Source organism: Calonectris borealis, chromosome 2, assembly GCF_964195595.1.
Source record: "Calonectris borealis chromosome 2, bCalBor7.hap1.2, whole genome shotgun sequence".
Taxonomy (NCBI): domain Eukaryota; kingdom Metazoa; phylum Chordata; class Aves; order Procellariiformes; family Procellariidae; genus Calonectris; species Calonectris borealis.
In genome coordinates this window covers 44,010,942-44,036,079 of record NC_134313.1, presented here as the reverse complement: position 1 = coordinate 44,036,079, position 25,138 = coordinate 44,010,942, and the positions used below count along the sequence as shown (strand labels likewise).

The window sequence follows — 25,138 nt, the reverse complement described above, 5'->3', positions numbered from 1 at the left end:
TTTGCCTGAGCCAATGTGGCAACTCCTAGCTTCTTAGTCTTTCTTCACTGGTATTTATGTATGAGAGAGGTTTTTCTTTTGCTTTGCCATTACTAAAAAATAATGAGTCATCACTACTATTCTTTGCAGGTAATCAGGTACTTTAAAAAGACTCAAATAAAATGGGAAATTATCACAAAATGGTGTCCGTGTCTGTTGAATCAGCCATCTAAATATTATAGGGCTTCTAATACTTCTAGCAACTAAATAAGCAAACATTCACTCCTGCAGGACTCCTCAATGCTTATCACCCCTCAACAGCAAGGCCCAAGTTTCCATCACCCTAATTCCCCTGCCTAAAGGATGGTATGGACTCCTGCAGATATTACATTAGCCATCTAGAACTTATCCTAACCTTAACAATGGTCCTGTTAGGACCATTATCTTTGAGGATGCTCCCTCAGTGCCATCGTGGAGTCAGTCACGCTCATGTATAGCCCGGTGAGCCAGCATAGCCTGCCAGAAGGATTAGGCAAAGGTGGGGGGACATGGATACACAGGGAAATGGTGTTGCAGAGCTGCACAGCCTCAGTCATACCCTGCAATAAAGGACCACACACCATACTGGCTGGTCTGAAAAGAAGACACTAGAGATGACTTAGCTTCACTGGTAAGCCTGCATCTGCCTGTATGCAATTAGCTGGTTCTTCTGTTTTGGCCTGCACAAGGCAGAACATCTTCCTTTTGAATTTACTTTCTCTTTTAGTAACCTTTAAGGGCAACATTTTCTTTCAAGGCTTTTTTTTGACAAGACTTTTTTTCTTTTAGACTGTTTACAAAAGCACCCTACAAGGAAAAAAAGTGTGTAGATTTGAACATGAGTGAAGGGCTTTTCGTTAGGTTTTTTTTTATCAGTGTCTTTAATGATCAGATACTACTGCCATTACATTTCTATATAACAAGCAAGCTGAACAATCTGGTTTTGCAGAAAGTTAACATGCCGTGGACAGGTTGTTTGCCTCTCTGAATTGTACTTTTGTGACCATCACAACACATTTGTGTGAAAAAGAATGTTGCATATCCTCAAACATATTAAGTGTCATTAAGGACAGCTTCTGGTATCCTTACAACGATCCTGAGTAGTGCTGCTACTGTGGGAACAGGACAATGCTATCTAGCATGAATAAGGATATATAAACACTGCCCGACAGCTTCTTCTCTTTCATTCACTGGAGATTAACAAAAAGACATGTATTTTTACCTTGGACTACACTTGACTGATAGTATCAGTTATACCATATCTGCTGGGTGGGTTTTTTCATTCATTTTATTCTTATCTTTTTGTCTCTGTGGAATATGCTTTCTGAAATATCAGGGCACTGCGTGCATTTGAAGATTTATTGATGGGCTTAAGGGAAAAAGTACGATGCTTTCTGTAAAATATTCTTGATCCTGGAATTATCTGTTCTTCTTAGCAAGAGAAAATAGAGCCTTGTAGAAAAGGAAGGACCTGAAGCGTGGGAAAATGGATTAATCTTGCAGCTTTTCCCAAAGGTCGTTCTGTTGGTTTGGACAGTTGCAGTTTCAAAGAAATTAAGGTCCAATTGTCTGTATATCACTATCCATTAAGTTTTACCTAGATACCTTATACCAAGCACAAAGACATGAGTCAGATTTGCATTTCATTTCTAAAAATGCCTAACCTGGCTACATGGAGAGAATGAGATGCACTGATGGTTCATCAGTGCCTGAAGTATTAAAGAAACTGCTTAAATAAGCTACATTTCTTAAAGGAGTCTATTATGTCTTAGTTTTTAATTTGTAAAATGAGAATAGAGACATAATAATACTTTACAAGGGATTTTGAGGTTCAACCATAAATATTGAGGAGACTTTGATTGAGAGGGTTGTTTGAGAGTCTAGGCTCTATTAGCTGGAAGAGGAGTGCATCACAAACTGGATTTACTGACACTCAGCTCATATTTGTTTAGGAGATTGTCTCAGGACAGATGAGTGTGAGACGTTTATTTTAACTCTGCACTAAATTAGATCTTGAAAATCTTTTTTGCATGCTTGTCTAGGGTGACTGTACTAGATGACTTATGTTTTTTAACTAATACTGTATTTGAAATATTTATAATAAATATATTTACATACTAGCTAATATAAATAATTGATTACTTAGAATAAATATTCGTGATCTCAGGTATACAACTCACTCAGGAGTAAGCTGTTGTGAGCCTATTCCCAGTCTTAACATCCATATTATTGACCTTCCTACAACACCCTGCAGATTTTCCATCCTAGGATTTTAAGTTGTAAATTTTTATCCAAATAAGCAGCTGTCTCCTTTCCTGACATACCACAGCTCTTCCTCTCCGGTGTTGTCTGCAGCCAGTTTGCATCCACAGGATGTCAGAGCACATCACAGCTGAGGAGGATTAACCTTTCAAAACTGTTTACCTCCATATGTGACCAGTTTTTGCAGCACTGCAGTATTGTGGCACAACCTCTAAGTATAGCCTTTAGATGTGTTTCTAGGAACACTGACTTAGAAATAAATACAGTTGACAGTCTGCTGATCAAAAGCCTATATTTACCACAGAGAAGTTGACATGGTGTCATGTAGGATTTGACAATTAACCTTGAAAATTCCTGAAGTATGTTCGACATTTTTTGAAATTTTTCTGAGTAAAACCAAGATTTTTAAAAACTTATGGCACAGTGTTCCGTTGGATTGCAGAAGATAATCACAAACAGTAAGCGGGCAATAATAATTTCATCTCTGTCAGAATCATGGGTAGGATTTTTAAACGTTTTCTGGGTTTGCCATTTGATGTTTCAGCTGGCTGTACGTTAGTGAAGCAGTTTGATACATTATTGCCTCTTCTGCTTCTCTGTATTCAGTTAATTCAGAAGAAAAGTTGGCCACGTCTACTTGTTTTTTTCTATACCCTTTGTCTTTGCCAGTAATATATCTGGTCAAATGGGGGATTGTGCTGTGCTTTCGGCAAAATGACCCTGGGAGAATATGCCAGAATGATACCTACACTGTACTTTGAATACACAGTGAATGACTCCCTCTTTGCCTGGTTTTCATGGTATGTAATTCTACCTGTCTATGCTATGGCTAGTTAGCGTGCAGCACTTGTGCACTTGGCGGCAAGTAGAGCAAATTCTTGTGTGACTGTGCTCAGGTCTTCAGTAGTTGGAAAAGGTCCTTATCCATTCACACTCAGGGTTTAGTGAAAACCAGGGACTGCTGCAAGGAATTAGCAATTTGTCAAAGGACTCTTGCTCTAGAAATGTATTGGCCTCTGAATAACAATGTATTCTACCTCCTGGAAGGTTGTTCAAATGGTGCTTTTACCTTATCTTGGATTTTTCCTTTATTCCTATCGTTTAAGTAGGAGCTTCAGCAAAGAGGAAAAGCAAGTCCATGGGCGCATGACTGACCAAAGGCAGAAAAGGATATACAAGTATCTTAACTAGATAGAGCCTCTTTGCCTGCTTCTGGAAACAGCAGAGCAAGGCTGAATATTTAAAAGTTAGCAGAAGAAAACTACCGTTGAAAACATAGTTCAAGTCTTGGGGAAACCGTAATTTTCTCAGACAGGCAGTGAACACGTCCTCAGCAAGGGACCAGGTCAATGTGCCCTCAGGTTACATTTCCAAAACTATTTAGTCTTCACAGTTCAAAAACTGTAGTCAGTCTTCTTTGGCAGGAAATGCTTGAGACACTGAATCTGTTTTTGTCTCTGCACAAGCCACAGCAGCATCTGCTTCTAAAGAAGTGCCAACTGCAAATTGTGAAGTGGTATAAAGCAGGGATAGAAATTAGTGTTACATTAGGACATTGTTGCTAGATGCTAGCCTTAGAATAAAAAATATATTTTAAGGCCCAGTTATGAGATTTATGGTAAAAACAATGAAAAAATTAGAAGCACCTAAATTCTAGGTAAATAAGGCATTTAGGATACTTTTCTAGAAAATATCAACCCTGATATTAGCGGCAACCATCAGCCCACCCTTAATCAGACCAAGCAATGTAAGATAGCCTTTTCCACTTGCTTCATATAGTGAGCTGCACAAGTGCTTCATACTTGCAGTGCAGAGCTCTTCCACAAAGAAAGTATAAAGACTTGGATATCAAGAAGAAAACGCTGTGAGGTTGGTGGTTCTGGACATCCTAAACCTGAGATCTGCATAATTGTGTAATCCCTAACTACACTGCAAGAGGAGGAAGAGTGACTGGTGATGGTCACTATACTCTGAAGTTCAAAAGAACTTTCCAACTTGAATTGGAACTGGCACTGAGGATTCAATGTAAGGGTTTATTTTGAGCTGTAGTAGGAGTCTTATAGCAAACAATGTTACTTTTAAATGTGGAGACCTTGGCCCATAGGATTTCATCTGAAGCACTTTAATGTCTGATTCCCATTGACGTCAGGGGGGTTAAGTACCTAAATAATGCCAACGATCCAAGTTTAAGTTACTTTTGAAACTTGAACCAGAACTTTTCACAAATTTCAACTAAAATTTTTCTTATGATGGATTTAACATGACTCAAATCCCACCGTGTTATGTGTTGCCTTTGCATCTTGTTGTACCATGGGTCACCATTCAGCAAACAGAAGTAAAAGGTTTTACCCCTAAGGTGAAATGTTGGCAAGTACAGTCAGCACAAGAAAGAGAACTTGCATTAAGAAACAGCTCTTTATGTTCCTTTGCAGTACCCTTTTCCTCCTGTGTGGCTATGTGCCTGTACTGAAAGCAGTTCTGGAGAGCCTTATTTTTCCTCATAGAACAAATCACTGTTGTTTTCTAGTTGCTTACAACCCATTAAACCTTTGCTCCACTTTCTTTCCTCCCTCCCTCACCCTATTCTCTCTCAAACATTTAGCTTAGGCGTTTTTCTGAGGCTTTGATGCTTTGTAACTGAGGGAAGAGCCTTGCATTGCTTGGCAGACTGACCTATTTCACAAGCATAGGCAATCACTCCCACCACAGAGCAGCCCTTAATTCACAGCCAGGGACTGTAGGGGAGCTTTCCAAGTGTGCAATGATCCCCTGATGCTCTGGAAGGCGAGTAGCTGTTCCGTCCCATGCAAAGAGCATGGCCCCGGGAAAGGCGACATGGCTACACTCCTCTGAAGCTCATCAGCTGAATCAATTGTCCTTTAAAACTGTTGGCAGCAAAGGCAAATGACAGCCACCTTCAAGCTGCTTTAATTTATACCAGGTTAACATATTGGCAAACTCCCTCATTCCACTCTCCAGCTGCTCTGAGGGCTGAGGACTTACATTTCCTATGACAAATATGTGTGATTATTTAAGCAATTGTCTTCAAAGGTGCAAAGGGTGCTTTCGTTAATTTCATACCAGGAAACAAAAAATGAGCAAACTAATTACATTAAGAATTTATTTAATTAATTGGCATTTTAGCCAAGGTATGCAGTGTTTGCCTTTTGGGACGTAAAGGTGTCCTGTGCTGTGCTGTGGATGCCTGCTGCCTGCAGCCCACCTGGATTGGCATCCCATTTTTCCTCAGTTCTGTTATCATGCATGCCTTACAAAGTCATTTATTATACAAATTGGCTACTTCAATTCCTTTTTCTGGATGGTGTTTGCATTTTTAAAATGCAGTGTGGGGTGTTCGCTTATTAGTCAGTTTTCTTTAGCTGTCACTCAAAATGACTGCATGACTTGATTCCCTGCTGGTTAAAAAAAATTTAACAGAGAAGCTGCCAGTCAAGTTTACCAAACAGTCCAACAATAGAGAAACTGCAAGCCCAGAATATTCTCCAGTTTCTGTAATTATACACTGCGCAGAGTAATAATTGTATGATAGCCTGGCATTCATTATGTGAGCTTAAGTGCTCACATTATAGACTTCTATTTTGAGGACATTATTACCATGCAGTAATAATTCTGTTCAGGTTGGTGATACCTAGTGTGCATTAACTTTTATAGAGTTAGGGAAATTTGTTAATATTCTACTTTAAAATATGCCAATAAAATTGCTGCTTGATTTCTGTTCTAAAAATGCAAACAAATTTTTTAAAGACAAGTAGCAAATCTTTGCCTCCATTCATCTTGAATATTTCGGAAAATATGGATTTAAGCCAATATCCTATTTAGCCAGTGCTGCTTTTAAATTGCTATTTAAACAGCAGACTATATACCCTATGGCAACAAGTACAGAAGTACCAGATGTGACTGTGCTGGAATGTGCCATTGGCCAGAAATAATAAATTCAAGTCACAGTGTTTGATTGAATAATTTTACTAAGTATATCAGAGAAGACATTTTCAAAAGGCCTATAACGATTTAGCGAACCAAATTCTGCTAATGATCCATAGAATTTATGCTCATAAATATCAGGTCCTCAAGTCTCTTTCAGATGGGGAAAAACTATTGAAATTTTACACTTCTGTAAAACAATCCAAGAAGAATTAGTTCATCTAACAGTTATTGCCAGTGAATTAGCATGGAACCCATTAGAAGTTTGTTCGCACAAATGTGGTCTTGAACAAATCTATCACTGCTGTGATAATCTTGTGAATGGCATCTAAGGTTGGAAAAGCTCCGAGAAAATTTTTCTCATACTCACCCAAAGGCATGTCAGTGGCAGGCATTCTCAGCATGCTCGAAAGATAGTTGTTAAACACTGTCTCAGGTGAGCACAGGCACAGAACAGTTGTAAGAAAATAAACTAAGCACTTCTTGATCTAGGGTGTAGAAAGCTGGTAAGTTGATAAGATGGTTTTATTTATATAGCTCTTGAGAATAGCTAATTGTGGTTGTTCTGAATTGTAATCGTTCTTGTGCTTGTAAGAATGAAATCCCTGTCACTGCCCAGTACTGTTGAAGGCTAATTTGAAAACATTTTCTCCTTGTTGCTTTGAGCTATTTTCAAAACCCAGTTGCTTTCGGTAGGTTGAGTCGAATTCTACTGGCTTGCCAAATATACAAGTAACCTGATCACTTAGGAAATATATTTCCAAAGATCCAACTCTATGCTGATAAGCTAGCTTTTGCAGTGCGGGCACAGATTGTCATGCTGACTCGTGGACAATGGTGCTCGAGTCCACTGATAAGCAGAGTACCAAAGCAGACAGCTAATTTGGTGTTTGAAAGTTTGGCCAAGGAGTCTGCTGCAAAGTGGTACTGAAGGTGAGGTGCCACTGAAGGCACGTTCTTTGTGGCTAGGGTAATAGATTCTGCTTTAAAACTCCTGGGTTCCTCCTCTTGAAAAGGCTTTGTACATTGATATTCATCAGCAAATCATTCAGTTCCTCTTTTCCTCGTTCGTCCATCAGCAAAATGGATGTCATACTGATGTTCTTCATGAGCTATTTTAAGAATAATGTAATGACTATAGAGAATACTAAAATATTTGGAGAAAAAGTGTTAGATCTGCAAAGCATTGTTAAAATGTCCCATTCACAGGAATACGCACATTCTGGGAGCTAATATGTTGCTCAGCTTGAAGAGCTTAGAGGAATACAATGGAGCTATAAGGGGAAATTTTGTCACCTTTTCAGCACAGATAAAGGAGAGGGAATCTTATACTGCGGACAGAAATAATGTGTTTTCCTAACTGAATATTGGCAGACAGGTCTTTTGCACGAACATCATTCACATTTCCTGTAAGCCTTTGAGATACGCAGTTTATGAACTCTTGCAATTGCACTGAGAATAGGGTATATTGAGATCATGCCTATAACTTCATCTATTTTAATGTTAAATTATGAATTTATGGATCTAGATACTCTGTGAATAGCATAAATTATTTTAATGCAGACAGAAATACAATGTGACAGCAAATAATTACAAATATATTCCTGCATTCTATGGAACTTTACCTTGATTACTTGACTATTGTATTCGGGTTTTTCTCACCTTATTATGAGAAAGAGAGGTAATATACAAATGAATAGAAGCACAGGGCATGTTAGGTTATTCTGATGACGTAATTCAGCAAGTAGGAGCGCTAGTCAGAACAGAAGAAAGTGAATTGAAATGCCCTAGATAACGAGGGCTGCTATGGAAAAAGTAAGAACCAGTGAATACCCTGCTCACTTGGTAGTTACTCACACAAGCAGACCTTTGTCTTCAGTATGACATTTCATATTAAAATATGAAGCAGTTAATAAAACTAACACTTTCTTTAAAATTAACAAGAATATTAGTTTCCTATGGAATTCATTGCTGTAGGAGGATCTTTTAAAAAAAAAAAAAAACACCACAGTTGTTTAAAAGGGTTTTGAAAGAACTGGCTGTTTAAGGAAAGCAGAAGAACTGACTTGGGTGGAAGGCCTGAAGAACAACAAATAGGTACAATCTGTCTGTGACTATGTACAGGCTGGACACCAGAGCAGTGAGTTGCTGGGACAGCCTGCTGCTGAGAGAAGTGAGCACAAGATGGTAGCTGTCTAGGTTTTATGGTGGACCAGATCACATTCCTGAACCAGACAGCTATGGTCTCAATGCCCCAGTCATCAAGTGGTTGTATCTAAAAGCAGAGGCCTGGGCACTTCGTCCCGGTGCTGGCACGGCCATGGAGACTGTGGAGACATCAGGTGAGATGGGCATGGGAAGGGAGGAGGCAGGGCTGGGGGTTCAGAGCACCTCTACAGAAAACAAATATAGGAGCTGGGAAATCCAGAAATATGAGGAGCATTGGGGAAAAAGTAGTTTGAAAACCTTGCAGACGAGGTGACAAAGAGGAAAGGGAGGTGTCTTAGGGAACGCTTGAGAGGCAGGTGATGCTGAAGATTTTTAGGGGCGGAAACACTGGAAGGAAAAGATGCAGAACCAAAATGGATGAGATGTTTAAGCTATCACTTATGGCGGTAATTTTGTGAGAGGAGAAGGAAGCATTGAGTATCTGAGAAAGCATAAATTTATTCACGCTCTTGCACCTCGATAGACCTTACTTTTCAATAACAGAATAAGGAAAATCTCTAAATAAGTTTGTACTCATATATTGTTCTAATCCCAAACAAAACAATGTCTCTCTGTCTCCTGCCTCCCAAATCAGGTTAAGATTGAAAGAAAACAATAATATTAATAATTTAAGTATATTAGGTTATTGCAAGAGTGTTGCATTTATTCCTAAGCTAGTATCAATGTCCATAATATGTTGTTCCAAAACAGTCAGTAATAGTAACAGAAAAATGTTAAATTCATTAAGGTATAACCAGGCCATAAAGTGCTCAGAGTTCAAATTAAAGACTAATATCTCAAAATACAGCTTATTTTGGTATCCTAACATTAAAACTTGTAGAGACAATCTATATGCATACTGAATGGATTTCTGATTAATGTGAAATATTTTTTCCCACCAGTGCCTGAGTGTTTGGGGAAAGTTATTTTGCATTTGCTCTAATAAGAACTGCAATTATAAAAAAAGCTTTTGCCTATTTACTTCATCTCTCTGTGGAAGACCATTTACTCAAATAGATCATGACACTTTTTTTTTGCTATAACTGGGAACCTGAACTCTTTGAAGCGTATTTCCATATTACATTTCAAATCTTGAAATGTGATGTTTGTTTGTCACGGTATTGGTTTTGATTATTTGTTTGTTAGTGTATTTGTGGCATGACTTAGAGGGCTTTCTATGAACCCTGTTTTCTAAGGAATAGCTATGGTTTTAATTGACTGAGGGGGGTGAGTCAAGCTTTTTTTCTGCAGGCTGAATGAAGAGTCATTCACTGTTGCACATCCAAACAATTACCAAAGTTGAAGGGAAATAGCATAATTCTCACCTACCCCGCCCAATCATGGGCACGTGCTCTATCCTGTTTCTTCTCCAAGTCAGGATGATTAAGGTGGACCAGAGAGGAGGCATTTTGTTGGTGTGGTGTATTCACCAATAGGTTTAGAGCTACTGCTTCTGAGCTTTTATCAGTTGTTGCTACTGCTCCTGTTGTTGAGAAAAGACTGGATTTTTGTATCAAAATGCTTAGTGTTAGGTTACTAGTGTAGATTGAATGCTTTGTTATTGTTATTCTGTTTGTAAAAATGTGCCAGTGATGGGAATTGATAACTTCTTGATCATCTTCAGTGTCAGAAAAAATGCCTTGCTAATCTGCTGTCACACCGTATCAACAAACCAATAAATCAAATAAATATTAAGTATGCAGCTGACTGCCACTTCCCCCTTTGTGTCTGCAGAGAACCTGATTTAAAGTCACACTGCTGTAAAACTAATACCCATGTCTTTGCTCTTCGAGGTAGATGCTCAGTAATCTCTAAAACACAATCTGAGTCTTTGAGTTCCAGTTACGGGGCCTTCTTTGTGTTCTATTTCCAGCCTGAACTATACTGTCTCCAGCTTAGAGGACCCTGTTGCAGATGTCTATAGACACTGAAACATTCATTTTTACAAAATATTGGAGAAGCAGGTGAATTCCAGAAAAGCAGAATGCCTATTAATATAATTTCATAGGTTCTTCAAGCAGCAAAAATAATGAAGCCTTATTTCCTACTGACTTCTTTCTATCCCTACTGTAGGAACAAACACATAATGTCCTCAGAGCCTTCTCACAGTGTCTCCTACTCCTACCCTGCCCTTAACCATTGCCCTCAAAATATCTCCAGTTTTTCCTCAGATCCCCTGGATTGCCACACTGTACTGTTCACTCCATGCCTTGTTCCCAGTTCTCTTTCATGACTCTGGGTTTGGATGGGTAAGAGGCAATATCTGCTGGGATTAGCTCAAAGTTATATCTATGTGGATTTGCCAGCTGCCAGGAACATATTTATTCACTTACTAATTGGTCTCTGGCTATTGGAATACAAAAGCTTGAATGCATAAAAATGCCTGAAATTCAGGCATAGAAATGCCTGAAGTCTGCTTTCCTTTCAGTGGGAACACTTCTTTGGACCCTTCCCTAGCTGCCGTTTTCCCTGAGCTTTACAGAACTTGGTATCTTTGAGACTTCTATTTCTGTGTCAAATTCCATTGAAATCACTTGATTGTTCTTAAAAATTACCATCGAGTAGACTGATGTGCAGATGAGTAAAGAAACAAGCCTTAAAATGACAAAAGAAAAGGTACACAAAGCTAAAAAATAAGTATAGATTAGCCTGACATTAATTCAGTATAATAGCAAGGTTAACTGCGTATTCAGCTAACAAAGAATTAGAAGCTAGATAGTAGAATTCTGCAAACAGTTGTTTCATGAATGTTAGGTCTTGTTACCCAGACCTATTATCTTTCGTTGAGAAGCTTACAAGTTAGAATGATGACAGCAACAATAATGAATAATGAATAATGTTGGGGGTTTTTTTAGGTTCATGGGACTTAAAATCATATGAGATCTTGAAGTAGGAGTGAATAGGGCTCACGTTAAGTGAACTAAAAGCTGTCTTCTAGATGGATATGAAAATTATGAAAGAATGAGTGAGGAAATGCTTAGCAGCACCTACCAAACGCTTGTGCTTGCTCTCATCTTGTTTGATAGTGTTATGAATGATGGTATGTAATACTTGCTGGCTGGGTTTCCGGTGACTGGTTAAGTTTTCCCAGGCTTTGCACAGAGATGCGAGGGTAATTAATAGTGCGTAGGACAGGTTACCATCACAGGTTGATCTGAATCATTTGGTCAAAATTATCACATCCAGCTAATTATGTTTTAGTATGGAAAAGTGTATTTGGGAATCAGAAACACAGACTACACCTATAGGACGGTAAAATCTCTGTCTTAAAAAACAGTAATTCAGAAGATGGCACAGCAGTCAGCAGAGAGAAGAGCTTTTTTGTGAGATCTCAGTGTCAGGTTGTGGCTTCGAGCCTTATTTTGATCCATGGGTGTAGAAGGAAGATATGCAACAGACACATACCACTGTGAACACCACCAATAAGACCACTGTTAAAAGCCTGTGCCCTGTTCTGTGACTCACACCTCCTGGATGATGGAGCTACTGAAGGAAATTCAAAGGAGGGGAACAAAATGGTGTCAGAGGCCATCAACCAACCATTTGGATATAAGACTTAAGGGACTGATCAGCCCAAAATATTGGAAAAAGGTTGAAGAAGTAATTCGATCATCCTCTATGGGTACTTGTAATGAAAAAAAATGTTTGATAGCAGGAGCCAGGGAAGCTTTTTCGATCTTCTAGACAAGCACCAGAAATTGAAATTAGATTAATTTAATCTTGCAATGAGGTGCAGTTTTTTGGCACAAACCACATATAAATATTGAAAAAGCTTTTCAGAGGAAATGTTGAGTCATTATTTTTCTTGGAGTCTTCAAATTGTGCCAGTTTATCTGTCTGTATGTAGTATATAAATCTAAATATACTGTACATATAAAGTGTAGACAGATGCGTAATATTTACCTATGTATATCATGTGGACATATTCTAGATATATCAGAGATAGGTAGAGATATAGTTGTAGACCTTCCTTACTGATAACAAATGGCTTTATAACTAATATTGAAGACAAAGATATAAACATGAGATAGAAAATAATCCAAAGATGGGCACAAGGTAGAACCAGAATTAATCTCCAGACTTTCCAGAATACGCTGAATATTCTTCAAATCGGTTAGTTAGACTTTGCTTCAATTTACATTATCTGCACAGTAGGTGAAAATATGGATTTTCTTTTGGACGGGAGGAGAGGATTGCTTTTCCACTAACAGAAAAAATAAGTCTATTTAATGAATTATTGTGAAAATGTATTTGAAGTTTTTCAAAGTGAAAGAAACATAAAAGGGTGAGAACTGTAATATTTCAGTTTTATCCAGCGGAAACTTAAATAGCATCACGTACCAGACAAAGCTAACAGCTCCAGTTTTCCCTCTGCTAAGAGGGATTGCACAAATGCTAAATCTGCACAAATGCTAAATCTATTTCCTTTTCGGAGTGATACTAATTGCCTTTTGTCCCTGAGCACCATATCAGGCATTATCCTCAGCATCTCTTCAGAGCTGAAAAGCTGAGAGAAGCTTAAAAGGCAAACACAGAAAAATGCTATATATATAAAACATTTCTTAGACAAATTATGTCAAATAAGGTACTAACTTCAGAATGACTTTAATGTGCAAGTGGGAGAAATATCAGTTGCTTAATGAGGCTGAAATTTATCCCCTTTCAGAAAGCCAATATCAGCCTATGAACTACTGAAAGGCAATCCTAAACTTATGGCTTAAGGAGATTTAAGGGGAGTAATGGCCCCATGCTATCTTTCTGCATGGAGTCAGTGTATTGTTGCCAGTGACATGGTCCCATGCTATTGATTTGTAATAAGACTTTATATAAGGTATTTGGGATATTTTTCATGCCAAAACATGTCTTGGCTTCCTGTCTTCTCTGTGTTGGATGCTGGCCACTGCTAGTGCAATATCTAAAAAAAGAAAAAAAATCTGGTGTATTTGAGATATTGATTTAGCCCTTCCTCTTCCAAATCCTCAACAGACATTTCTAGAGACAGTGTGATACCGCTATGTGTATTTTATGATATTCAGTATCTCTTGAAAAAAATACTTGAAAGAGATAGTTTGGATCCGCCACATACTATTTCTAATATGCTCCACAATATTGCAGCCAGTATGGTCATTTCAAGCTGTTTTGCTTGTGGGATGCTGGTGGAAAACACATCAGAAAGCTCGGTTAATAGTAAAAATATATCGTTCACCAGCTCATTTCAGGCTTAGGAAAATTGTCTTCAGACATTTAAAATTTGTTTTAAAGTTGCTTTGTCCATGCTCTTGACATTTCTATGGATATTCATTAGCTACTATGAAGAAAATTAACTCTACTCCAGCCAAAACCAGCACACTCCCCCTCCTCAACAGCACAGGGGGAGAAAATAGGATGAAAAACTATGTGGGTTGGGGCAAAGACAGCGACATCCCTTACCCATTACCATCAAGGGCAAAACAGACTCAACTTGTGGAAAATTAATTTAATTTATTGCCAGCTAAAAAAGATGTGGATAATGAGGAACAAAGACAACATCTTACCAGCCTCAACTTCACTCCTTCATTCCTGGCTCTTCTACCTCTTCCCCCTGCGTGGTGCGGGGTGATGGGGAATGGGGGGTTGTGGTCAGTCCATAACACTTTGTCTCTCCTGCTCCTTCCTCATCACACTTTTCCTCTGCTCCAGTGTGGGGTCCCTCCCACGGGATACAGTTGCTTCAGGATAAACCTGCTCCAGTGTGGGCTCTCCACAGGCTGCAGTTTCCTTCAAGAAATATCCACGGGCTGCAAGGTGGATATCTGCTCCACTATGGTCCTTCACAGGCTGCAGGGAAATACCTGCTCCACCGTGGTCCTCTCCCCCGGGCGCCTGAAGCACCTCCTCCTCCTCCTTCTTCTCTCACCCTGGTGCTTACACTGCTGTTCTCCCTTTCTTCTTTCCCCCCTTCTCTGCTTATCGGGCATTTTTGCCCTTTCTTAAATATGTTTTCCAGAGGCGCTGCCCTCTTGGCTGACAGGCTCAGCAGTGTCCTGCAGTGGCTCAGTTGGAACTGGCTGGAACCAGCTGGAACTGGTTGAAACCGGCTGTGTCTGGCACGGGGCAGCCCCTGGCCTCTCCTCACAGAGGCCGCCCCGCATGTCCGCCTGCCTGCTGCCAGCACCTGGGCACCGACACCCAGTACGTTAGAAAACAGTTTTATGCAGAATTGATTAGGAAACCCATACTGTTTCTAGCACCACCATGTTTTCACTTTAACGGATTCGTTTCCAAATCGTGTGCTGTTTCAGTTCTGGCCTTTGTACTGTTGCTCTGAGAGCTGTTATTCTGAAGTTTACTTTCCTGCCATCTTTTGATGTACGGGCCAGGGCCTGGCAGGCCATGCCCTGTGGACTGGGAAGGACGGCATACAGACCTTGGGACGGGTGACCACAGTGACTGTGTGAAAGAAACAAATTCTAATACTAATTTTCTGCCTATTCATGCTCTTACACTGTTGTAGGCTAAGTACAAAGTCTTTTTTTAAAAAAAATTTGCATATTCCTAAAGGAGAAATATATATTTTTTTCAGAAAAGACTGAAATCATCTAAACGGCTTTTACTGTGTACATCTGTTCGGTTTTTTTTCATTTGATGAATATTTTTCCAAAGTTTTTCCAATAAAAAAATTCCAGTTGACCTTGTTAGCAGCCATGGCGTGAAAATCTGTGTGGCTGGTTCCTCCGAATCAGCGGACTATACCAAGAGAAGCTTTGTCCAGAAGTTGCATAAGCAAAAGCATATAAAAGCTCAACAGAAAAACAAAGGTAAAATCACAGAAATGTGGATTGACAGAAAGACGTTTCCTCAAAACTTATGTTTTAACAGGATTTTTAATGTGTCTAGCAGACTACATCTTTTTCTCCTGTTGGGCAGCGGGGAGAAGTGCTACTGCTTCTGCTGTTGATGTTATGGAAGGTGTCCCCAAATGCAGTGCATTGGACCGAGCAGTGCAGGTGGAGCCTTCTCCCATAGATGGTGCCCTATCGTTAGTTTAGCCTTATGTTATCATGATGTTGTTTCTCCTCAAGAGGTAATGACAGAGGTTTTGTTCTGCTTGGGATTGCTGCAGTCTCCAGATAATCCCTTGATTACTATAAGCTACTTGCAGCAACCTCAAGCCATCAAAAGCACTTTTTGCCAAAAAGAAATGTACAAATCATGGAAATGAGCCTGGAGTCAGTGGGTATGTTTATGCTGCACATACTTCACTGGAATATAAAGATACCAAATTACCTAACAGGCAAGGAGTCTAGCTGTGAAAGTACAGAAGTCTAAGTTTAGCTTCCTAACAGGAGAAATGATCTCATGCTGTCTTGCCAAGCCTGGCAGCATGCAGACTGCATGCATACATGAGTACCTGACTGTTGTCACTGCCTGTGAAGGACTGGACTTGATTAATGGCTAATAAGGACTCCTGAATTGTAACTTATGAATGTAACACGTCTTTAGTAGAACAAGAAACTAACATATATGAGGAAAACATACTTGTGAGGGAGGAGAAGAGATCACCCAGGATGCTCACTCAGCTAGTAATTGGCCTTAGCTAGTATATTCTGGCAGTGTGACTTCAGTTCAAGTATCTTAAACAGTCAATTTTACAGATTTATGAGAGGGTAGCAGAGCTTTTGGTTGTTGTGCCCCAAAACCCTTTCATCATTAGCTGTCTGAAGAAAGAGAAGTCTGATTTACTGACTGTGGTCTCTTGAAAGACAGGAGAGGTCCAACTTTCATGGTTCTTGTAGTCTCTGCATGCTAAGTTGACTTTCTTTATCTGTAGTAGATTTTATTCATAGTTTCCAAAAGAACTTCTGAGATACTAACAACAAAATTTGCGTAAAAGACTTAGTTTGGATTTGGGGGAGAGGCAAAGGGAAACTGTTCTTGATGTTAGCTTGAAATAAAATTATGACCACCATTCAGCTGTAGACCTGTTTAAAGCTACGACCAGGATTGCTGCTCAGCAGAAGCATCTCAACAGTATGTCTAACAGTTGGATTTGCCAAGGTGGATATGACCTTGAGTGCAGGAAGAGGCAAATCATTAGGCAGGTGTCTGGTACAGACCCTAAGAATCTGCTAAAGGTACGTAAAACGTACTTGTGTCAGTTGACTTTGCTCCTCTACACATAGTCCAAACCATCACTGGAAAAAATTTAGGAGTAGGTAAAATGAGTAAGGTTGAAAGTAACATCTAATATATATAATGTTTCTAGACTTCCAGGGCAAAGGTAAGTTGTTGTGGAGAGCCAAATTAAAGAAACAGCTGGAAGTTGTCTCACCAAAAGTATGTATAGAAAGCGGCTGAAAGGAATCATGGGAGAAATTATTCCTATATGTGCTAGCATGTTCTCTAAGAAGTATCAGGCATAAATCTGACTTACATTTCAACAAGGAAGAGTTCCTGTCATCCCTTACGCTGCATTACCCCACCCCAGTACGCAGTGGGAGAAAGTTAAGCCAAATATTGGCAGATGAGCTGATGAAACCGTCTACATTGCCTTGAATATCCCCTGTTGTGAATGCAGCCTGTGGGCAACACTGGAAATATGAACAACTAGAGACGCATCCCCAGACACTATCACTCCCATGTTTGTGGATAACAAACAGTCTAAGCAAAAGTACAGAAGTGGAATATTTCAGTAAGGTGCCTTTTCTATCTGGACACGATCAGACCTAGTGGCCCCTAAGAAAGAAGAAAAAAGTCCCTTTCTGACCTCGAGCAGCTTGTTTCAATTGCACAGAAAGCCTTTGACTATGATTTAGGGCAGCTAACGTAAGACAAACTTGCTGATGTGGGAAAGTAGTAGGATTATCTTGGCAACATGCTTCTGGAGAATGACCCTGGACAACAAGGCCACAAACCTTGGAGTACAGAAAGATATGTTAAGATCAGCCTACAGCGTATTTTAGGGGGTTGGACCTGGCTGCAGATATTAAGTTAGCAGTGCTTCCCTCTTCTGAAAAAAAAAGTGTGCCAGCAAAGACTGTGTCAGCAAGGATCCTTGTACATGAAATGTCCCTGACTATGAAACCTGATGACAGACACTTAAGGCTATGAGGATGGATTACAGTATGGATACTTCTGTACAGTGCTACAGCTTACCCCAGCAGGCTACATCTGCAGTCATCAAGGAAGGAAATAACTCAGGTGAGGGCAAGAGTTTATATTGTTATCCCTTTAGATAATAGGAAAGCATAAAAAAGTAAGCTTCATCTTTAGGTTTCATCTCACGGGGTCGGGGAATGAGACCCATGAGCATGAAACACATACAGAGAACCTGGACACACAGTCCCTGATATGATCAAAAGCTGCCCCTGAAGCATGCAAAGCGTCCTGTGTACTAAACCACATCTGGAAGCACGGTATGTGTACCATGTCGTACACTGCCATGCTAGTATATGGGAATAAAAGAATTAGTGCAGAAACCCATAGACTATTGTCAAGCTGCCTGCAAGGCCTCCACATGAACGTCAAGCTTGTGGCTATACTTGCACAGCAGCATGGCAAAAGCTGTGTAAATATAGCAAGCCATTTTCTGAAGCTGGAGGAATGCAGTCATGATAGACTGCTTCCTGCAGGATTAAGGCCTTAAGGGGGACTATGAATCCTTAGAGATCCTTGGCTTTGGTTCAGAGAAGCACCTGGAAGCTTGGATACGTATAATGTCACTTCTCCAGCTGGGTAGGAAGCTTGTAAAAATAGGCTTTCTTAAAGAATGTTTCAGGTCCCAGATCCCAGGAAATGTTGTCATGCCCAGATGTCTTGCTGCATTTGGTATTCCTGCTTTTACATGAATTTACTCCTGGAAATGATGAGACGAGTACAAGTTTAAAAAGGAGGATGAAGCAGAGACACAAGCCGTGGCAGGAGTTTGATTTCTGAAATCAGGTTGAACGTCAAGGAGCACTTTCTCTGATCAGTTCATTCATTTGTAGGGTTTTCAGCTGACCTGAGGTGTTCTGTACTTATTCTATATAGGTTTTATGGACTGATGTGATTAGAAAAGAAGTAGTTTATGGACTTGAATATGCCTTTACTCTCTCAAATACAAATCAGGAGTAAGATAAAATTAGTGTGAGAATGAGACCCACTTTTTTTTCAGTTACACCTCAGTCTAAAGATTATATTGTGGGAGTGGGAGAAAAATACAAACTAGTAAATCATATATGCTGCTTAGACATTGAATTGCTTTCCTCAAAGTTAATAAATTGTGCATGTTTGGGAGAACCATAATGCAAAGGCAGAGGTGTCAGCAGGATACAATTAAGTTGTGAACTGCCAAGCAGAGATGTAATATGGAAACCCCTTATCTGTTGTGAGCAATTCTATTTGGATTACTCATGAACATTTCAGTCAGATTTCTCACAAGTACAGTTGAGGAGAACTTCATTGGCTCTCCTGTAGCTGTTTGAGCTTGCTTCCCTGAAATAATATTACATTTGTGAATATATCCATCTCTGTATACATTCTCTGTTCCCTCATATATGTTGGCTTTCACTAGTGAAAGTCATGTTCATGGGGTTTTTTACCTTGTCTTTAATGAGCTGTAGCTCGTTGCAGTGTATTATGTATTATATTTAAAGTACCAGTACAGACATGCCATGCTCTATAAAATGCAAGAACATCTCTCATATATGGAGAAATGAATCATTTCCAGGAAAGGAAGTTAAAATTATAATTCAGTCAAGGCAATTCTGTTCTTTGTTTTCAGACAAGAAGTGCACTATCTTAAGGACATCTGAATCTCATCTGTAATTACAAAGTTGTCATTCCTTTATACAAATAATATAATTAAGTAATGCAATCTATTAACAGAATAAAAGAGGTTAAATTGTCTTTTTCACTCAAAACAAATTCTAATTAGTTCCTGACAGAAAGTTGTCCTAATACAATGCATTATTGGCTAGTCTCACTGTCGATGGGCTAAGCTACAAAGGCTGGAGGTGGGTAGGTACACTCACGACTAATTGCTACTCAGAGTTTTTCAGGCGTCCATTTTAGAAACAAACAAAAGCATCATTTGCTTGATGCAATATGTAAAGTGATCTTTTTCCTGTGCAAAGCCTGTATTTCTTTCCTCTTCAGGACAGAACTTTAGAGACCAAATCCTATACCGCAGAAAAAATTTGAAGGTTCAGCTTTAGAAAAGAAGAAACAGGAACATGCTTTCATGTTTCCAAAGGCCATTTTACAGAATTCCTGCTTTCCTGGACTTTTAACAGTCTGTAACAGATGAGCATGTAATTTCTTGAGTATATATTCACTGAGAATGGCTAGTTAATCTTAATTTCCAAGATCGAGACCCTAAATACAAGACTGTCATATACAAGACTGTCATATACACCAGAAAGCTGCTGCGGTGCCCGAAGAATCAGTGCATAGGCTGCAGCTGAGCAAGTGGGAAAGCTGGTGCTTGTTCTTCATGAACAATGGCTCCACAGATCACAGTCCAATCTTCTCTGTTCATTTCTGAATGGTAAATAAGCCTTGCTGATTGTGGAAGTTAAACCATCTGCATTGTTACAAATTATTTGTTTTCCATTAGGTCTATAGGACATTCTATTCTTTTTTCCTGGTGCCGTGTTAGTGCCTTTGAAGTTTTGTTTTGCTAGTAATAGAAATTTATTTTAGTTCTTCTTTTGGAATATGGATAAAGAGGTTTCTACGAACACATACTCAGCAAATGCATCGATATGTTCTAATTAATGAATTAGCCATTCAGTGCTACAATAATTCACTTTCTCTCTAACCATTCCCAGTGAATTATTCATATAGTGACATTTTATTATTAGCAAACTGCCATTTGCATCACTTTTACATTATTGCTCTCATTATTAATTATACTTTTAATAATTCTTTAGTGCTTGGTCTCATCAATAAAGAAAAATGGAGGGTGCCCATGAAGTGTTTAGCCTTATCTTAATTTTATATCCCTAGCACCATTGCCAGTAGCACAAGAGTAGACACATAATACTTCAACTGGCAGTTCTTCCCTTTTGTACATTCCCTTGTCTCCTTTTCTTTCCTGTATGCCAGTATCCCCGAGTTTGTTCTGTAAAAGCAAAGGATGTTTCTATATTAATAACTATTTAAATAACAGAATTACGTTGCTATTGTACTTGCTTCTTTCTGTCCCAGACAATGACTATGAATTAATTAGCATTAGAACATTGGAAATTCCTATGAATTTTAACATTTTATTTGGAACAGCCTGTGTGCATTATTGAATGATTTTACACCTCCTAATGCAAAACTGATGATATCTCTACAAACCTCTGGGGAAGTGTGTGAGGTCATTAAAGTTAGATTTGCAAAGAAAATAAATGGATTTCTCTCTCACATTATTCTTTCCTGGGCTGATAATGCTATTTTTGAGCTCTTGCTCAGAGTGGCTGATTTGTATTAAAAGATTCTCTTATCCTTTATCCTATTCATCTACCTTTCCAAACTTTTCATTTCATAAGGGAAATGAACTGTGGTTTTTCAATACTTAAAACATTCTTACAGGAAAACGAGAACTTACGTTTTCAGCTGTTAGCGTTGTCTCCAGAGATAATGGTCACTGAAAGGCAGCCCAGCGTGAAAAGCAAATATACATGTCAGAAATGAAAATAACAATTTATACCATGTCTCTCCTTCTGGTCTTCATCGCTGATAGCTTATTCCCTCCATGAAGGAGGATTCCAGAAGTAACACTGGTGTTTTGGAATCCAGGCATCTATGTGAGAAGAAAAATGATGAAGTTTTGTTAAAAATTCTCCCTGGAATCCTAAGTTTGTTCTATATTTCTGCTGATTGTTTATTATTATTTTTATTTTTAAAACAAAAGTTTTTTAAATTCATGAATTCATGGGCACTCACAACATAATTAGCACCCTGCCAGTGGCTGAGGGAGAAACACTGGCAAACATAATCCCTCCTGAAAGCAATGAATCCCTCTGTACTACTTACTGAGCAAAATCTTAGTGTGTTAAGCCAGGTGGATTGCTTAAATAGATTATTTTTTTTCCTTCAGAATCAGGTATTATATCCATAACCTACATTTTTCTGTTTTAAAATAAACTTTTTTTCAAAAGTGAATAGCAACATGTATTTAGGCTTAAATGTACCACTCTGTATTAACAAAATTTGCATAAAAATTATAATATTTAAGTAATATGTTCTTGATGGTTAGGTTCTAAAGAAAGCTATTGAACAGGGAAAAAAAATACTGTCTATGCATCAAGAACCAAAGGTTGTTGAAGTGATTAAACAGCTTTTAACAGCAGACAAAAGAAATGTTTTTTTCATTTCAGTTTGATTTACTTCAATAACTAGTTCAAACTAAAGGAACGGCATAGAAATAGAATAAGCTGAAGCATCATTATCTTTAAATGGTCTATGCATAAATTCTCAGTCTGGGATGCTGAGACTTATGAATTCATTCATTAATCATATATAAAATTTGCTTTGGTAATAAACCAGTTTTAAGTATAAAATGTTTGATATATTTTTCCTCTGTATACAACATATTTATTGCAATTTTATTTAAATAATAAATACACTTAAAAGGCTGGCGTTTTGCATTTCAATTGAATTCCCATTTCCATCCAAAGCAGCTTGATATGAGTCGTAAGTAAATAAAAATTAATCTTCTAGTAAAGAAGAATTATCACTCATTTCTAACAGAATGTTATGTAAGTGTTAAGCATTTGAATAATTATGCTGAACTATATCACTTCTTAAATGGGAATGTAAGGTATTTTTCTGGTACTGTATGGAAGTAACAGATTAGTTTAAAAACTAGATTCAGTTGCAAAGCAACTTTTTTTTTTAAGTTTACCTACCAATAACAATCTAACTGACTTGAGAAAAAAAGAATAATACACATTCAAAGTAAGCATAGAAAGGTTTTTTAAAAGATTTGGTTTGTGTTTTTTATATTTTCAAGTGAATAGGAATTATTTGCACAAAAATAACATTTGAAAATCTCATGAGAAAGAATTTTATATTGAATTCTTTTTGTGAAAAATATTTGACAGGTTTTCCAGAAATATTATAGTTCAGGGCCTTATAAATAGGCAGTTCTGTGATATATGGGAGACAGAATGGCTATATGAACATTAAGTTATAACTCTCTACTTTAGAAGCATCTATACTCAGAATTTTAATTTAGTAGAAAATCCCAACATTTCTAAAATTAGTTTGATTTCCAACTGGAAGAAAATAAAGTTTTGATATTTTCTACTTATTAAAATTATGTTTAAAAGTGGTGGAAATATCAAAATGGGCAATATTTTTCCCTCAGCAAGAGTAAGGCAGTTATTTTAAACTTTGATGTAACAAGAGTTACATTAATTTATTTTAAAAATGTAGATTTATGCTTACATTGTTATTGATTTAGTTTATATGTATATTATGCTGGTATTTTAATTAGAAAGACTTGGTTGCTTTATATTAGGCTTCTTTAATGACTTATCAAAATTGGAAAATTCATATTCTTTTTTTAAAACAATAACCGCAGTGGGTCCTCTTAAATAACACAGGTGACAGAGACACCTATTCCCAACTTGTTCAAAGTTGTGAATTAATGAATTTGTTTCAAACATAAAGTTGCTAGAGAAGCATTTCAGAGTGTAGTTTGCTAGCCACTCTTGTTTGTATGTATCCAACACACCAGGGTGCTTTTAAGGGGAATGAAATCTCAGCAGTAGAGGTCCATTTCTCAGTGCTGGCTGGGCTAAAGGAGAAGTAAGAGATTTTATCATGTGAGTGGTGAAGAGCGCATTTCAAGCAGCAAGGATCTCACTGGTTTCAACTAAGTGCTGATATACTAATTATGCCTTAACTGCATCTCCTGTTTCTTCCTAGGTCTTACTGCTGCAGCATCTCTTGTATCCCTGGCTTGGGCTTTGGCGTCCTACCAAAAGGCCCTCCGTGACTCCCGTGATGACAAGAAACCCATCAGTTATATGGCTGTTATAATCCAGTTTTGCTGGCATTTCTTCACAATTGCAGCAAGGGTTATTACTTTTGCTCTGTTTGCCTCGGTTTTCCAGCTGTACTTTGGGATCTTCATCGTCCTGCACTGGTGCATCATGACCTTCTGGATCGTCCACTGCGAGACAGAGTTTTGCATCACTAAATGGGAGGAGATAGTTTTTGACATGGTAGTTGGGATAATCTATATCTTCAGCTGGTTCAATGTCAAGGAAGGAAGGACACGCTGTAGGCTTTTCATTTACTATTTTGTGATCCTTTTAGAAAACACCGCCTTGAGTGCTCTCTGGTATCTGTACAAGGCCCCACCAATCTCTGATGCATTTGCCATACCAGCACTGTGCGTAGTGTTCAGCAGCTTTTTAACAGGCATTGTTTTTATGCTAATGTATTATGCCTTCTTTCACCCCAACGGACCAAGGTTTGGGCAGTCGCCAAGCTGTGCTTGTGAGGACCCTGCCGCTGCCTTCACCCTGCCCCCAGAAGTGGCAACAAACACTCTACGGTCCATCTCCAACAACCGGAGTGTCACGAGCGAGCGGGATCAAAAATTCGCGGAGAGGGACGGGTGTGTGCCTGTGTTTCAGGTGAGACCCACCGCACCGTCCACACCTTCGTCCCGGCCACCAAGGATTGAGGAGTCTGTCATTAAAATCGATCTGTTCAGGAACAGGTACCCAGCGTGGGAGAGACACGTGTTGGACAGGAGCCTGAGGAAGGCGATCTTAGCATTTGAATGTTCCCCTGCTCCTCCACGGCTACAGTATAAAGATGATGCCCTTATCCAGGAGCGCTTGGAATATGAAACCACATTGTAAACAAAACAAAAACACAGCTTGAAGAAGCTCTGACATTACTGTCCAAGTTAAGGGTTGACAGTAGGGCTGTAGGAATAACTAAACTGCATACTACAAGTAGAGCAGCAAGCTGTAGTGTTCTTAGTCTGGCGATCATCATGATTATCATTTGATCCACTGTGTGCAGTCTGTCTGCAGGACACTGGTACAGCAGCATCACCTGAAAGCCTCAAAAAAACCCAAACCCTGACCCACACCTACAGATCAGTTACTTCAGCTGGGGAAACTCACCCACGACTCCTTGCTGCTATGAAACTCTGACTGCACAGTACTTACAATCAAACCATAGGAAGGCTCTGACCAGAGCTTTCAACTTTAGCCAGTAGTGCATTTTATTTTAGAAATGAATGATTGATATTTGCATAATCAATGGCAAAAACAAACAAAAAAAAACCTTTTCAAAAATAACAAAACTGTAGCACTCAATGTTGCTGTTATGAAAACTGTTTTCTGGGGAAAAAATAGGAGCACAGTAGTCTTCAACACTCCCATAAATCAACCATTCAGGTTAGAATAGGTTTGCAAAATAATTCTTAATTAGAAAGATACATCGTCATGTTTGTAAGGCTGTCAATGGAAACTAAACTAAATTCTGATTAATTAGGTCATAAACATTAATACTACCAGAACTGTTTGTTTTCTGTGGAATTTCAAAGTCTTTTTAAATGCAATTTAAGTTCTTTATGTTACTTTCAACAGAAATCCTATGCAGCTCGCTTCTGGTTTTCAGGAGAAATAAGGAGCTCTAGCACGTAGTGATGTAAATTAAATGATAATCATGATTCAGTGTTCAATCTGCAAAAATATATATATATATGTGTAAAAGAACAGGGAAGTAT

At 38.6% G+C, this 25,138-nt stretch overlaps 1 protein-coding gene across 1 annotated transcript in view; it reads left to right on the top strand.

The window, feature by feature from the left end:
* Positions 1-24,667, top strand: part of XKR4 (XK related 4) — a 224,804-nt gene extending 200,137 nt beyond the window's left edge. The window contains exon 3 of the mRNA XM_075141846.1: positions 23,314-24,667. Coding sequence (XP_074997947.1) covers positions 23,314-24,260 — 947 coding nt within the window. The 3' untranslated portion in view covers positions 24,261-24,667. The remainder of the gene's footprint in view (positions 1-23,313) is intronic.
* The last annotated feature ends 471 nt before the right edge of the window (positions 24,668-25,138 follow it).